Source organism: Schistocerca nitens, chromosome 11 (genome assembly GCF_023898315.1).
Source record: "Schistocerca nitens isolate TAMUIC-IGC-003100 chromosome 11, iqSchNite1.1, whole genome shotgun sequence".
Lineage (NCBI taxonomy): Eukaryota > Metazoa > Arthropoda > Insecta > Orthoptera > Acrididae > Schistocerca > Schistocerca nitens.
This window is the reverse complement of record NC_064624.1, coordinates 111,341,845-111,356,726: the sequence shown is the minus strand read 5'-3', so window position 1 is coordinate 111,356,726 and position 14,882 is coordinate 111,341,845. Positions and strand designations below refer to the sequence as shown.

Below are 14,882 nucleotides of genomic sequence, written 5' to 3'. Positions count from 1 at the left end.
AGAAGTGCAGTAGAAACGTAGGTGCAGTCAGATACTGAGCCTCAGGGAGGTCCGCGCAGCTAGTACCAGCGAGGGCTACCGTTGGTTGAGCGTTCGGTCGGTCACCTCATCGACGAGGTGTATTTTCTGTCGGTTCCTTCCTGTGCAGAGATGTCGGTTGTGTTCCCTCTGCATGGCTGGGTCCGAGCCAGTGTCTCTGGGACGTCGACCATGCGAAGAAAGTCGGCTGAGTTGGAGACGGAGCAGCAATGCAGTCGGCACGCAGCAGCAGTGAAGTCGGGGAAGGAGCGCCAGTAGTCGCAGTCCGCTCGTGACACAGGATGAACTGTTTGACGGACGGAGATTGGAGCGGGACGACCGCTGGTCGTCTCATCGGCCGACATATATTTGGTCTTTTCACCGCTTCTGGGCCTCATCACTGGCTCATCTTGCTGGATGTGGTTCGGTTCCTTCTTGTGCGGAACGTCTTGGCCAGTGGGCAAGAGTTTCCTCTGCATGATTGGGTCAGAGCCATTGTGCCAGGATCGCCGTGTCTCCCACTTCCCGACAGACATCGGGTTCAGTCGGTTTGGAGCTGCAGTGAGCTCCGGATAGGCAAGACTCGCCCGACCATTGCTGATACACGTGGTTTGAGTGCCGATGACCTTGGTTGGCTGCTGGTCGGTCGTGTGGTCAGACGACGTGTTTCGTCACCGACTGTCCTTCGGTTTTGTTTGTGTGTCCTCCTGTGATATATCCTAGTTGTTCATGAGTCATTCTTTTTACGAGTGTTCGAGTTTCTTGTGGCAGTGTTTCGTGCAACACTGTGTACCTTGTGTCAGTTCGACTGAGCAATGCGTTCCCCTAGGTAGTGTTATAGGCCCATAGCTATTCCTTATCTATGTAAACGATTTTGGAGACAATCTGAGCAGCTGTCTTTGTTTGTTTGCAGATGAAGCTGTGGTTTATCGACTAATAAAGTCATCAGAAGATCAAAACAAACTGCAAAACGATTTAGAAAAAATATCTGAATGGTGCGAAAAGTGGCAGTTGACCCTAAATAACGAAAAGTGTGAGGTCATCCACATGAGTGCTAAAAGAAACTCGTTAAACTTCCGTTACACGATAAATCAGTCTAATCTAAAAGCCGTAAATTCAACTAAATTCCTACGTATTACAGTAAAGAACAACTTAAATTGGAAGGAACACATATAAAATGTTGTGGGGAAGGATAACGAAAGACTGCGTTTTATTGGCAGGACACTTACAAAATGTAAAAGACCTACTAAGGTGACTGCCTACACTACTTTTGTCCGTCTGCTTTAAGAATACTGCTGCACGGTGTGGGATCCTTACCAGATAGGACTGATGGAGTACATTGAAAAAGTTCAAGGAAAGACAGCACGTTTTGCATTATCTCGAAATATGGGAGAGAGTGTCACAGAAATCATACACGACTTGGGCTGGAGATCATTAAAAGAAAGGCGGACGGAATCTTCTCACGAAATTCCAATCACCAACATTCTCCTCCGATGCGAAAATATTTTGTTGACACCGACCTACATAGGGAGGAACGATCACCAAGATAAAACAAGGGAAATCAGAGCTCATACGGAAATATATAGGTGTTCATTCTTCCCACGTGCTATGCGAGATTGGAATAATGAATTGTGAAGGTGGTTCGATGAACCCTCTGCCAGGCACTTAAATGTGATTTGCAGAGTATCGATGTAGATTTAGAAGTTCTGTAATGCTGCCTGCTTACTGCAGTAGCCAGTTGATCGGCTAAGAAAGAGGAGAGAGTAAATGTTTTCTTACCGAATTGATGCGGTCCCCCACGACGTGTAGTTCCACAGCCGTTGCGATGATCATATCTGTCGGTAGTTATTGTGCCTGGGCCTATTAACACAACAATATTTGAAGACGAGTGTTAATGGTCTCTTCGCCTCGCTGGCAATTTCGTTGTAGTGTTTTTGGTCCGGTGACCGAAATCAGGTGCTTGCTTCTTCGGCTGACTGTCGGTTGGGTTGCCTTCCGATTTAGAGACTGTTGGTCAGGCTGCCTTTCTCGCCTAAACGGGCATTAGTGCTACGATCACAGGCTAACCGTTGGAAACTTCTGAGGGCCGTTCCTTGTGTGCTACATAGTCAATTCCCTGTTTGGCTTTTAGTTATTTTGTTGATGTGCGGCCTTCAACTGAGTTTTAATATTTCTTAAATTAATTTCCTTGTTTTGCCCTTTTGCATGAAATGTTTTAAGAAAAAGCTTTGTGCCTTTTAAACTGAAACTCTTCTCTAGGCCTTTAGCCGTTGAACAATTTGTTTGATATGTGGCCTTCAGCCAAGTATCAATATCACGTAAAATTGATGTTCTTACCTTGTCCTTAAGTCATGGGATTGTTATTTTTGTATAGGGGCCTTCAGCCTAATTTTGTATGAAAATTTTTAAGATACGGCCTTCTGTCTTTTAAAATTCAAACTCTTCTTTCTAGGACTTAAGCCACTACATTATTTACTGATGTGCTTCCTTCAGCCAAGTTTCAATATCTCTTAAATTAATGTTCTTGTCTTGCCCTTTTGCATGAAATATTTTAAGATAGCTCCTTCTGCCTTTTGATGGTAACTCTCCTTATCGTTTTATATGCAGCCTCCAGCCAAGTTCCATTTAAATTAAATTGCTAAGACCTTCAGCCTCTTTCGGTTGAGGATTTAGAAAATATTTTAGGGTGAAACCTCCAGAAGAACCTTGTCGTGACACCATCTGCATTGAGAAAGTATTCTGGACAAGTTACCCTTTTGGATCCCTGGGAATGGACTGTCAAGGTGGAAGTGACCGTATAATAAGTTACAGAGGGATAACATTCTATGACTTGGAGCTTTGAATTCCTAAGTTTGGTTGTAGTTGGAAAGCTAGGGAGTCTAAAAACGGAACTGCAAAGACCCAGTGTAGATACAGGGGGGGTCATTGATGTGAAATAGAAGAAAGCAAAGGATTTGTCATAAGACACATTGGGGTAATATCAACAGCAAATTGTATAATGGGAATCGTTATAAATATGAAAGCAGGAGAGTGTGTGGGCTACTGTGAACTGCTCAATGACAGAGTTTTTCTCACCAGATTCGATATCAAAAATGGTTCAAATGGCTCTGAGCACTATGGGACTTAACATCTGAGGTCATCAGTCCCCTAGAACTTAGAACTACTTAAACCTAACTAACCTAAGGACATCACACACATCCACGCCCGAGGCAGGATTCGAACCTACGACCATAGCGGTCGCGCGGTTTCAGACTGAAAGAAAAGAAGAAATTGTCATGGGGATTATGGGCTTGGCACAGTGATGAGAGAGGTAAAAGTCTAATTGAATTCTGCAGTCAAATTTAAATGGTAATAACGAATACTCTGTCAGGAATCATGTGAGGAAAAATATGCTTGGAAAAGACCCAGAGACACTGAAGGATTCGAGCTGGATTACTTCATGGTAAGACAGAGATTCCGACATCAGATATTGGAACGTAAGGTGTACCCAGATGTACACAAAGATTTAATAATTATGAAGAGTAGAGTGACGTTTAACAGAATCGTCCAGAAGAATCAGCATAGAAGGATGTAGCATCATGCAGTAATGAGAACTGATGAGATGGACTTGAAGTTAATGAACGATGTGTAAATGGCGGTAAGGAATATCACAGTAGGCTATTCAATTGAAGAGGAGTGGACATCTCTAGAACGTAAAATCACAGGTGGTGGACAGATAAACACAGATAAAGGGAAGCTAACTTCGAAGAAACCTTGAGTAACTGTAGAAAGACTGCAACTGATCAACGAAATAAGAAAGCGTGTAAATGTCCAGTGAAAGACAGGAATACAGCTACATTCACTGAGGTGGTAAGAGTCGTGGGATACCTCCTAATGTCGTGTCAGACCTCCTTGTGCGCAACCTGGAGCAACAACTCGAGGTGGTGGGGACCCAAGAAGTCGTTGGAAGTCCCCTGTGAAAATATATTGCCAGGCTGCCTCTATAGCCATCCACAACTACGAAAGTGTTCCTGCTGCAAGATTTTGTATAAGAACTGACCTCTCTATTATGTCCAATAAGTCATTGGTGGGATTCATGGTCTCCAAGTAGCCAAACATAACCATTTCCAGTCAATGATTCGTTCAGTTGGACGAGAGGACCCAGCCCATTCCACGTAAGCACAGAGCATGCCATTACAGAGCCAACACCATTTTGCACAGTCCCTTGTTGGCAACTTGGGTCCATAGCTTCGTGGGGTCTACGCCACACTTGAACATTACAATCAGCTCTCACCAACTGAATCCGAGGCTTATCTGACCAGGCCACGCTTTTCCAGTCGTCTAGCATTCAACCATTATGGTCACGAGACCAGGAAAGGAATTGCGGGTGGTAACATACTGGTAGTGAAGTCACTCGCATTGGTCATCTGTTGCCACAGCACTTAACGGCAAATTTGGCGCACTGTCCTAGTGGATACGTTCGTCGTATATTCTACATTGATTTCTGCGGTTATTTCACACAGTATTGGTTGTCTCTTAGCACCGACCGCTACATGCGCAAGCCGCTGCTTTTGGTCGTTACATGAAGGCTGTCAGCCACAGCATTGACTGTGGTGAGAGATAATGCCTGATATTTAGTATTCTTGGCACACTCTTGACACTGTGTATCTTGCAATATTGAATTCCCTAATTATTTCCGATATGGGATGTCCTATGCATCTAGCTCCAACTACTATTTGGTGTTGAAAGTTAATCCCCACTGTGTGGCCATAATCACGACGGAAACCCGTTCACACGAATCACCTGAGTACATATGACAGCTCTGCCAATGCACCGCACTTTTGTACCTTGTGTATGTGATACTGCCGCTGTCTGTATATGTGCACACCACTATTGAATGGCTTGTCACCTCAGTGTAGGCCATTTAGAAATGACATATGTGAGATGTGCCGCGTAGACTAGGTGAAACAACTGCAGAAAAATTGTGAAAAAACTAAAAAGAAACAGTCTTTTGCAGGACTGACACATAATATAGAAAAATCAAAATTACAGACACCATGGGAATTCCACTGCCAGCCTCAGAAGACAGAGCACATAGGTGGAAAGATTACATTGAGAGCCTCTACGAATGGGGACCTTGTTTGATGATTTGATAGAGGAAGGAATCTGTGTCGACGTGGAAGATATACAGGATCTACTATTAGAGCCAGTAGTTTAAAGAACTCTGGATTATTTAACAACAAATAAAATTGACAGGGTACCTAACACTTCATCAGGACTACTAAGTTCATTGGCTAAAGTGGCAACCAAACGACAATTCAAGTTGGAGTGTAGAATCTGTGAGTTGGCGACATACCATCACTCTTTTACAAAAATATCATCCACATATTTCCCAAGATAGCAAGGGCAGATAAGTGTGAGGACGAGTGCGCAATCACCTTTCTTACTCATACATCCAAGCTGCAGACGAGAATGATATCCAGAAAAAGTGAAAAGAAAATTGAGAAACTGTCAGATGACGGTCAGATTGACTTTAGGAGAAGTAAAGGCACCAGACATGCGGTTCGAAAGTTGTACGTTATAATGGAAGCAAGCAAAAAGTTTTTTGACCTAGAAAAAGTGTTCGACATTATATAATTCTACAAGATCTTCGAAAGTCTTATATAAATATGATTATGTTACAGGGAAGGACAGGTAGGTTACAACATGTACAAGAACCAAAAGGGAACAGTAAGACTGGAAGATAAAGATCAAAGTGCTCAGATTAAGTGTGTAAGACAGGAGCAGTCTTTTGCCCCTGGTATTCCATCTACACATTGAAGAAGCTGTGATGGAAATATAATAAAAGTTCAAGGGTGGGATTAAAATTCGCGGTGAAAAGATACCAATGAAAAAAGTTGATGACATTGCTATCCTCAGCGAAAGTGAAGAGTTACAGGATCTGTTGATTGAATGGAGAGTCTGGTGAGTAAGGAATGTGAATTGAGAATGAATCACTAAAAGAAAATTCTACTGAGAAATAGCACTTAAATTGGTGCTCATGAAGTAGCCGATATTAAGAAATTCTGGAACCAAAATAACCCTTGATATACAAAGCAAGAAGGGCATGAGAAGCATAGTAGCAAAGGCAATATGGGTACAACTAGCCACCATAATTCTGCTGCTATGAAACATTTATGTTTGGATTACTACTTTGTATGATATTGAACCGTAGACAGTGGCAAAAAACCGGAACTGATGAGACTAGGAGCGTGTCAAATGTGGTGCTAGAGAAAAGTGTTGAAACTTAGGTGGACTTGTCAGATATGGAATGAGATTGAAATACATCCAACAATTAATTGAGTGTGTAGGGTGTAAGTGCTACTTTCAGATGAAGGTTGGTGCAAGAGAGGAATTCGTGGCAGGCCACATCAAACTGAGTAGAAAACTACTTGCTAAAATAATCTCATTTGACAGATTAATAGAATGTATATTGTCTTTAGTTCATAAAGGAAGTGCCACATATTATTGCTGAACATGCAACACGCAGTTCGTAGTATCAAAATGTAGATGTTTATGTCACATGTAAATAACATGGCCCGTTTCTCGGTAGACATTCAGTTTCATCGACGGTATATGGACACCTATTAGAGAAAATTAATAAAGGGTGTGTCAAAGTTTCATCTCTATCAAGGCTTTTATTCTGCTGAGGGAACTTTGAGTAATGGGTGTGAACTACTGTGGAGAAATGAGAACCCATTATTCCTCAACGCTGGACGCTTCAGTCTCCAGCGAAGCCAGCTTCTAACTCATCCAGAGCAATTGCATTGGGTTTAGCTCGGAATTCTGGGCGGACAGTACACTCATATAATGTTATTGTCCAAAAATTCTTGCCTGACAGATAATGATTTATGATAAGAAGCACTGTCTTGCTAACGCAAACAATGATGATCTACAGTATGCAGTACACGAAGCTGGGAAACGTGCTTGCTATGCTGTCGAATTTAGTGTTCTCTTAAGCTCAATAGGGGAATGATACCATAACCATGGAAATATGCCGATAATTTAACACCATCTCCTCTCTCCTTCACTTCTGACATTATACGAGATGGCAGGTAACAGTCATCAGCCAAAAACAGAGCCTTCCATCGGATTGCCACAGGTGGTTCATCTGTGCAGACCATTCGTTTCCATTCATCCATTGTCCAGTGGCGTCACGCTTTTCACCAATTTAAGTGTTGCATAGCACTGACTGCAGAAATGTGTGCCTCATTGGGGGGGGGGGGGCTGCTTGACCATTTTACAACATTCTTTTTACCTCCCTATGCACAGTCTTTGTGCTGGCTGCAGTGCTTCATGCGATTTTTTACAGCGACCCTCCATAAAGCTTCATGGTCCCTGTCCATCAGTACATGCCTCTTCTACCTTTTGCTATGGTTGTTGCTCTGCATTTCCACTTCACAACAGCGTCTCCAAAAGTCGCCTAGGGCCACTGTGTAAGGGTCGAAACATTTCTGGTACATTTGTTACTCAGATGACATTCAGTGTCTACTGGACATTCGAAGTCCCTAACCCCCCTGATGGACACATTCAGCTATTTCTGGTTCTGTACTGACGACACAAGTCTCTCTGCCTCCTTTTATACTGGCGGATCGGCCTCTCATTACACTTGTTGTTCAGACACACATTAGAAGTATCTAGATACTTTTGATCTGACAGTGTAGCGTAGCTCGCAGCCTATCCCTGATGTTATTCAATATGTATGTTGAGCAAGCTGTAAAGGAAACAAGAGAAAAATTTGCATTAGGAATTAGAAGCCATGGAGAAGAAATAAAAACTTTGACGTTTACCAATGACATTGTAATTCTGTCACAGACAGCAAAGGGCCTGGAAGAGCAGTTGAATGGAATGGATAGTGTCTTGAGAGGAGGATATTAGGTGAACATCAGCAAAAGCGAAACGAGGGTAAAGGAATGCAGTCAAATCAGGTGATGCTGAGGGAATTAAATTAGGAAATGAGACACTTAAAGTAGTAAACGAGTAAAGCTATTTGGGAAGCAAAATAACTGATCTTGGTCGAAGGAAAGAGGATATAAAATGTATACTGGCAATGGCAGGGAAAATGTTTCTGAAGAAGAGAAATTAGTTAACATCGAGTATAGATTTAAGTGTCAGGAAGTCTTTTCTGAAAGTTTTTGTATCGAGTGTAGGCCTCTATAGAAGTGAAAGATGGACAAGAAACGATGTAAACAAGAAGGGAATAGAAGAGAAATGCAGTGCTACAGAAGAATGCTGAAGATTAGATGGGTAGATCAGGTAACTAATGAGGAGGTACTGAACAGAATTGGAGAGAAGAAGAGTTTGTGGTACTTGACTACAAGAAGGGATCGGTTGGTAGGGCATGTTCAGAGGCATTAAGGGATCACCAATTTAGTACTGGAGGGCAGCGTGGAGGATAAACGTCGTAGAGGGAGACCTAAAGATGAATACACAAAGCAAATTCAGAAGGATGTAGGTTGCAGAAGTTACTTGTCGTTGAAGAAGCTTGCACAGGCTATAGTAGTATGGAGAACAGCATTAGAGCTGTCTCTGGACAGAAGTCCACAACAACAACAGCAATATACCTAAATGCTGTCAGGACTTTAGTGTTATAAGAACGTAGGATTCCGCGACCAGTGTCATAGTGATTAAAATTCTTCTGGGTATTATGCCGCATCATTGCTAAAAACTAACAACAATAATAAACTAAAACCGACGTTTCGGCCCAATCACTAGGTCTTTAGTATGTTTACGAAGCCAACATGCAGCTCGGCTAGTAATTTGAATGGTATAAAAAGGGGCGTGAAATTTGATGTACGTAGTTTCCAAAATTAAAGCAACAAATGGAAATTTTGCAAGGTTGCGTATATTTTGCCATAAAATAGTAGAAACAGGTGATAGTAAAATAGAAACGTTGTAAAATATAAAAACATAAACAGCTACAAAATGCACAAAGGTAGATAAAAAATTTCTTCTTTTTTTTAAAACTTAACCGATTTGCACTCACAATTCGACATCTGGTTAATGTGTTCAGCATCGGGTGTGACCACCTCTGACTCATGCAAGCCTGACAGTGACAGGGAAAGCTGTGAATGATGTCATCGATCTCATGTGGAGGCAATTACACTATTCTTCCTGCAGAGCTACTCGCAAGTCTTATAGAATTGTTTGTGGAAGCTTATGTGATGCAACCCATCTCCCTAGTGTGTCACCGGTCACCGGCATGCTCTATGGGATTCAAATTGGGAGATCGAGCGAACCACCCCATATGTGCAATATCTTCAATTCCCAAAAAAACGTCAATCACCTGATCTCTATGAGGCTTAGCATTATAGTCCACCAATACGAAGTCTACGCCAGAGCACCTCGCAAAAACCGCATATGAGGTCCCAAGATCTCGTCGCGATACCTGACAGGAGTTAAACCTCGCCGATTCACCCATACAACGTCATGAAGAGGTGTTCGAGTAGTCAACATAATCTGTGGCCACACCATCAGGCGTCCTCTTCGATATCAGTCTCTTACAAAGCTGTTTGGTTTCCGAAATCGTGTTCCGAATTCCCTCCATATGCAAATCCGTCGAGAATCACTCTCCAGACTATATTTGAACTTACCTGTGAAAAGGACATGGACCCTTTGCTCGGCCATCTAGGTGGCATGTTGACGACTTTAACATTTCTTTCTGTGAAGATGTGTCAGAGGTACATATACAACAGATCCCTGACAATAAAGGCCACTCTGCTGATGCCTTCTGTATAACGTCTACCTCGATACAACACATCCAGTGCTTGCTACGAGGTTAGATGGCAATTGCCATGCAGTAGCAAGGCGGTGCAGTGATGCCCTTTTAGCCAGATAGCGGTCCTCCCTTTCTGGTATCAGACGTGTTGGGTCCTGCCCTCGTCTTTGAGATACAGTTTCTGTCTCTACAAACTGTCCCCACATCTGAGAAACAACAGAGCGCAGGCAGCCTGGTAGGCGTCTTCTCTGTAACATACTCCACCGTCTGTAACTGTGTCTACAGCGATTGTGGATGTGGGAGTACCCAGCAAACACAACCCCAATTTGTAGTTTCACTGACTTCATCGTTGTAGTTGTTCAGTGACTGGAATGCCAGCTACCATGCAGAACACCATGGTTCAGGCATCTGCTGACAGTTGGCATGATTACATTGGGAATTAGACACACGATGGGGAAATCGCAGTTTCTTGCTTTAATTTTGGACACCAGTCTATTGTGTTAACCTTCTTGGAGAGATGACTTTTTGGAACTCATCACAGTTCTGCAATAGTGTTTTGTCCTCAGACGTATGTGTTGGGAGCAATTTGTGTCTTTCTTTTGATGTAGGGATCTTTCTGGAGAAGAGAAGGGCCAGATGCTGATCGTGGCAGCTAAGGAGGGGTCAGTGAGCAAGGTGCGAACTTTGCTGGCAGTGGGGGCCGACGTGGAGGCGAAGGACGACTACAAGTGGACACCACTGCACTGGGCAGCAATCATGGGACACGTGGAGGTGGCGAGGTGTCTGCTGGAGGATGGAGCAGATGTCAACGCCAGGGACGATTGGCAGAACACGCCTCTGCATCAGGCTGCATGGAATGACAATGCGGCTGTGGTGCGGCTCCTGGCGGCATCCTCTGCCGACCCCAACGCCAGGGATAGCAGTGGGAACACACCACTGCACGATGCGGCACGGCGTGGACACGCAGATGCGGCGACTGCACTACTGGAGGCAGGGGCTGACAGGGAAGTCAGGAATGACGATGCGGACACCCCGCTGGACCTAGCCGAGCGGAAAAACCACCAGCAGCTCACATACATCCTAGGATCAAGTTCAGTGTAATGCAAACGAATCTGGAGTAAATAAAGCTTTCTATGCGACCTCTGCTACTTTTAACATAAAGAATTACGAAAATCCTGCAGTCTTGCTTTGCACCTATATTTACATAGTACATACAACGACCCCAGTACCATTACAACAAGAATGCTTCTAGACTACTACAGGTAAAAGGAGAGGCACTCCTTTTGCTGAAAATTCAAAAGAAATTGAATAATTCTCATTAATAATAAACATCAGGTTTCTACAGTATTTTATTAGTGCAAAATGCTTTTTAGGTCCATGTTTGGTGCTATGTGGAACTTCTATAAAATGACAAAATTAATAGATGTTTTTGAAATGCCTGGGCTAGCAGGACAGAGCAGATTAGGTTGTGGAAAGGGGCCAAAATAAGTTGATGTCAGTTTCACTCAAAATACAAACTTTACTCATCAACACACACAATATTACAACATGGATGCAAACCACTCAAAACTTTAATCGACCTCCTTTGATTAACCTTAGATCGGCTGAAGGCCACACTCAAAATCCGAGACTCAAGACCTAAGTAAGAAATTGAAGAACAAGCTTCTTCTGGAGCTTTCACCCAAGAATAGTTTCTAAATCTTCAATCTAAACAGGCTGAAGGCCTTAGCAATTTAATTTTAATTGAACTTGGCTCGAGGCTGCATATTAAGAAATACGAAGAGTTTAAATCAAAAGGCAGAAGGCCTTATCTTAAAACAAAAGCATAACGATCTTATGCCTTAAGAGCAAGACAAGAACATTAATTTATGAGACATTAAAACTCGGCTGAAGGCTGCACATCTACAAATAATTTAACGGCTTAATCCCTAGAAAGAAAAGTTTCGATTTTAAAAGATAGAAGGCCGAATCTTAAAACATTTCATATGAAAGTTGGTTGAAGGGCCCTTTAAAAAATAACAATCTCATGCCTTCAGGGCAAGAGAAGAAATTTAATTTAAGAGATATTAATACTCGGCTGAAGGCCACATACCGACAAAATAAGTTTAACGGCTTAAGGCCTTTTAGGCAGAAAGCCTTACCTTAAAACATCTTGTGTAAAATTGGGATAAAGGCCCCATATAAAAGAATAACAATCCGATGCCTTAAGGGCAAGACAAGAACATTAATTGAGAGATATTGATACTCGGCTGAAGGCCACACATCAACCAAATAACTAAAACACAAAGAGGGAAATTATTATGTAACACACAAGGAACGGCGCTCAGAAGTTTCCAAGGGTTGGCCTGGGATTGTAACGCTAACGCTCATTTAAGTAAGACAGGCAGCCTGTTCAACGACTTCTTAACCTCACGGCAACTCACCGACAGACAGCCGATCGACCAATGAACAAGATGAGTTCCGCTCCATGCAGCCAGCAAAACGACCACAAGATTTCAATACATCGACACACAGAATATTGGCGACCACAACGACCAATAACACCTCAGCCGCCTATCTACACACCGTGCTAGACAGCAACAACACGACGAGGAAAATACACTGCCTAAAATTACGTCAACGATCAGGACAAGTAACCGGAACGTCAACGGCCACAAGGCAGAAGATACCGCTCGTCAACTTCAATAACAGAAAATAAATTAAGTTAAACTCCACAGGAAGACGGCTGGAACATTAGCCAACTAGAAAAAACCGACGTTGTTGCTCGCAAGAATGTCCCAAAAGCAACCACTAGGATCAAACGAACAAATGTAAACAGCTGAGGCTCGATAGTATGTTAAGTGAGGACTCAACTCTCATGTCCTAGATCGGTGGGCGACGAACTTTGTAGCACTTGTAAGCAGCGTCTCACACTCCAACCGCGCGTGCATGCCGCCAGTGGCTCTGACCGTACTCCGTGCGACGAGGGCTTCCCTGCTGCTCCATGTCAACTGGAAACGGTGAAAAGACCAAATATACGTCGGCCGATGAGACGGCCAACCGGACGACCAACCAACGGTCGTCCTTCTCCAACCTCCCTCTGTTGGACAGTTCGTGTGTGTCGCCAGTTTTATAGAAGTTGCACATACCACCAAACATGCACCTAATTTACGCAGCATTCGGTATGAACCGAAAAGAATAGTTCATTTTCCCTAAAACTAACTGGAATTCTGCGACGTTGCGAGGTATTGGCAGGTCTCTTATGGCTAACAAATGCTACTGAAGAGGATGTTAACCTAGATTGTTTATGACATGATCAAGATATTGTACTTCAGGTTTAAGAAAATCACACTTGCCCAGTCTACAATGCATCAGATAACACACAAAGCAAGTAGATTTGCAATGTGTTCTTCAGGTGTACGACTTGGACGACAATATCGTCTAAATAGTTTGAACGGTTTGGTACTTGAGCAGTCAACTGTTCAGAATACCGTTGAAAAATGGGGGTGCGAAGGCACTGCCAAAAGGCAAACGCAAACATTTAAACAAGCCCAAATGAGTGTTCACAACACATACTTTTTGTGATTCTTTATCTATTGGTTGGTTGGTTGTTTTGGGGAAGGAGACATCGAGGTCATCGGTCTCATCGGATTAGGGAAGGACGGGGAAGGAAGGCGGCCGTGTCCTTTGAAAGGAACCATACCCGAATTTGCCTGGAGCGATTTAGGGAAATCACGGAAAACCTAAATCAGGATGGCCGGACGCGGGATTGAACCGTCGTCCTGCCGAATGGGAGTCCAGTGTCTAACCACTGCGCCACCTCGCTCTGTTCCATCTATTAGTATTTGAAGATATGCATCCCGCAAATCAATTTTTGAAACGTAGCGACCAGCGTCTAATCTATCCATGAGACCGTCTGGGAGTGGCAATGGATAAATACCAATCACAGCGTGTCGGGTGACTGTAGACTTAAAGCCAGCACATAGGCGAACGAGGCCTGAAGGTTTGTGGAGCAAAACCAGTGGACTTGCCCATTGACTAGCACGTATGGGAGCTTTTTCTGAATTTTTCAATAGATACACTCAGCCTTGGACAACATTTTTGACGCAAAAGCGGTAGGCTTGTCTTTATCACCAGTTCTGTGCGAAATCGCTGCACCGATTCCATAAGACGACGCGTCAGTTTGCAACACAACTGATTTGTCAGTTTCAAAGTGAAGTAAGCATCGATAATTGTGCAAAGCATCTTTCAGTTTTTGGAAAGCTATTTGCACTCATCTCTCCAAACAAGGAGGACATTCTTGAAAGGCAATGGAGCTGCGATATGTGCAGCATTCGGTATGAACCAAGAGTAATACACTACTGGCCATTAAAATTGCTACACCAAGAAGAAATACAGATGATAAACGGGTATTCATTAGACAAATATATTATACTAGAACTGACATGTGATTACATTTTCACGCAATTTGGGTGCATAGATCCTGAGAAATCAGTACCCAGAATAACCACCTCTGGTCGTAATAACGTCTGGGCATTGAGTCAAACAGAGCTTGGATGGCGTGTGCAGGTACAGCTGCCCATGCAGCTTCAACACGATACCACTGTTCATCAAGAGTAATGACTGGCGTACTGTGACGAGCCAGTTCTGCAACACGCGGTCGTGCATTATCCTGCCGAAATGTAGGGTTTCGCAGGGATCGAATGTAGGGTAGAGCCACGGGTCGTAACACATCTGAAATGACCACTGTTCAAAGTGCCGTCAATGCGAACAAGAGGTGACCGAGACGTATAACCGAGGCAGCCAATACCATCACGCCAAGTGATACGCCAGTATGGCGATGACGAATACACGCTTCCTGTGTGCGTTCACCGTGATGTCACCAAACACGAATGATGCTGTAAACAGAACCTGGATTCATCCGAAAAAGTGACGTTTTGCCCTTCGTGCACCCAGGTTCATCGTCGAGTACACCATCGCAGGCGCTCCTGTCTGTGATGCAGCGTCAAGGGTAACCGCAGCCACGGTCTCCGGGCAAACGTCGTCGAACTGTTCGTGCAGATGGTTGTCGTTTTTCAAACGTCACCCATCTGTTGACTCAGGGATCGAGACATGGTTGCACGATCCGTTACAGCCATGCGGATAAAAT

The 14,882-nt window shown here is 43.5% G+C and overlaps 1 protein-coding gene across 3 annotated transcripts in view; it reads left to right on the top strand.

Moving 5' to 3' along the window:
* Positions 1 to 10,893, top strand: part of LOC126213452 (ankyrin repeat, PH and SEC7 domain containing protein secG-like) — a 51,048-nt gene extending 40,155 nt beyond the window's left edge. For all 3 annotated transcript variants that reach the window (XM_049941207.1, XM_049941208.1, XM_049941206.1), the window contains one exon: positions 10,363 to 10,893. In XM_049941207.1, the coding sequence (XP_049797164.1) occupies positions 10,363 to 10,855 (493 nt within the window). In that variant the 3' untranslated portion in view covers positions 10,856 to 10,893. The remainder of the gene's footprint in view (positions 1 to 10,362) is intronic.
* The last annotated feature ends 3,989 nt before the right edge of the window (positions 10,894 to 14,882 follow it).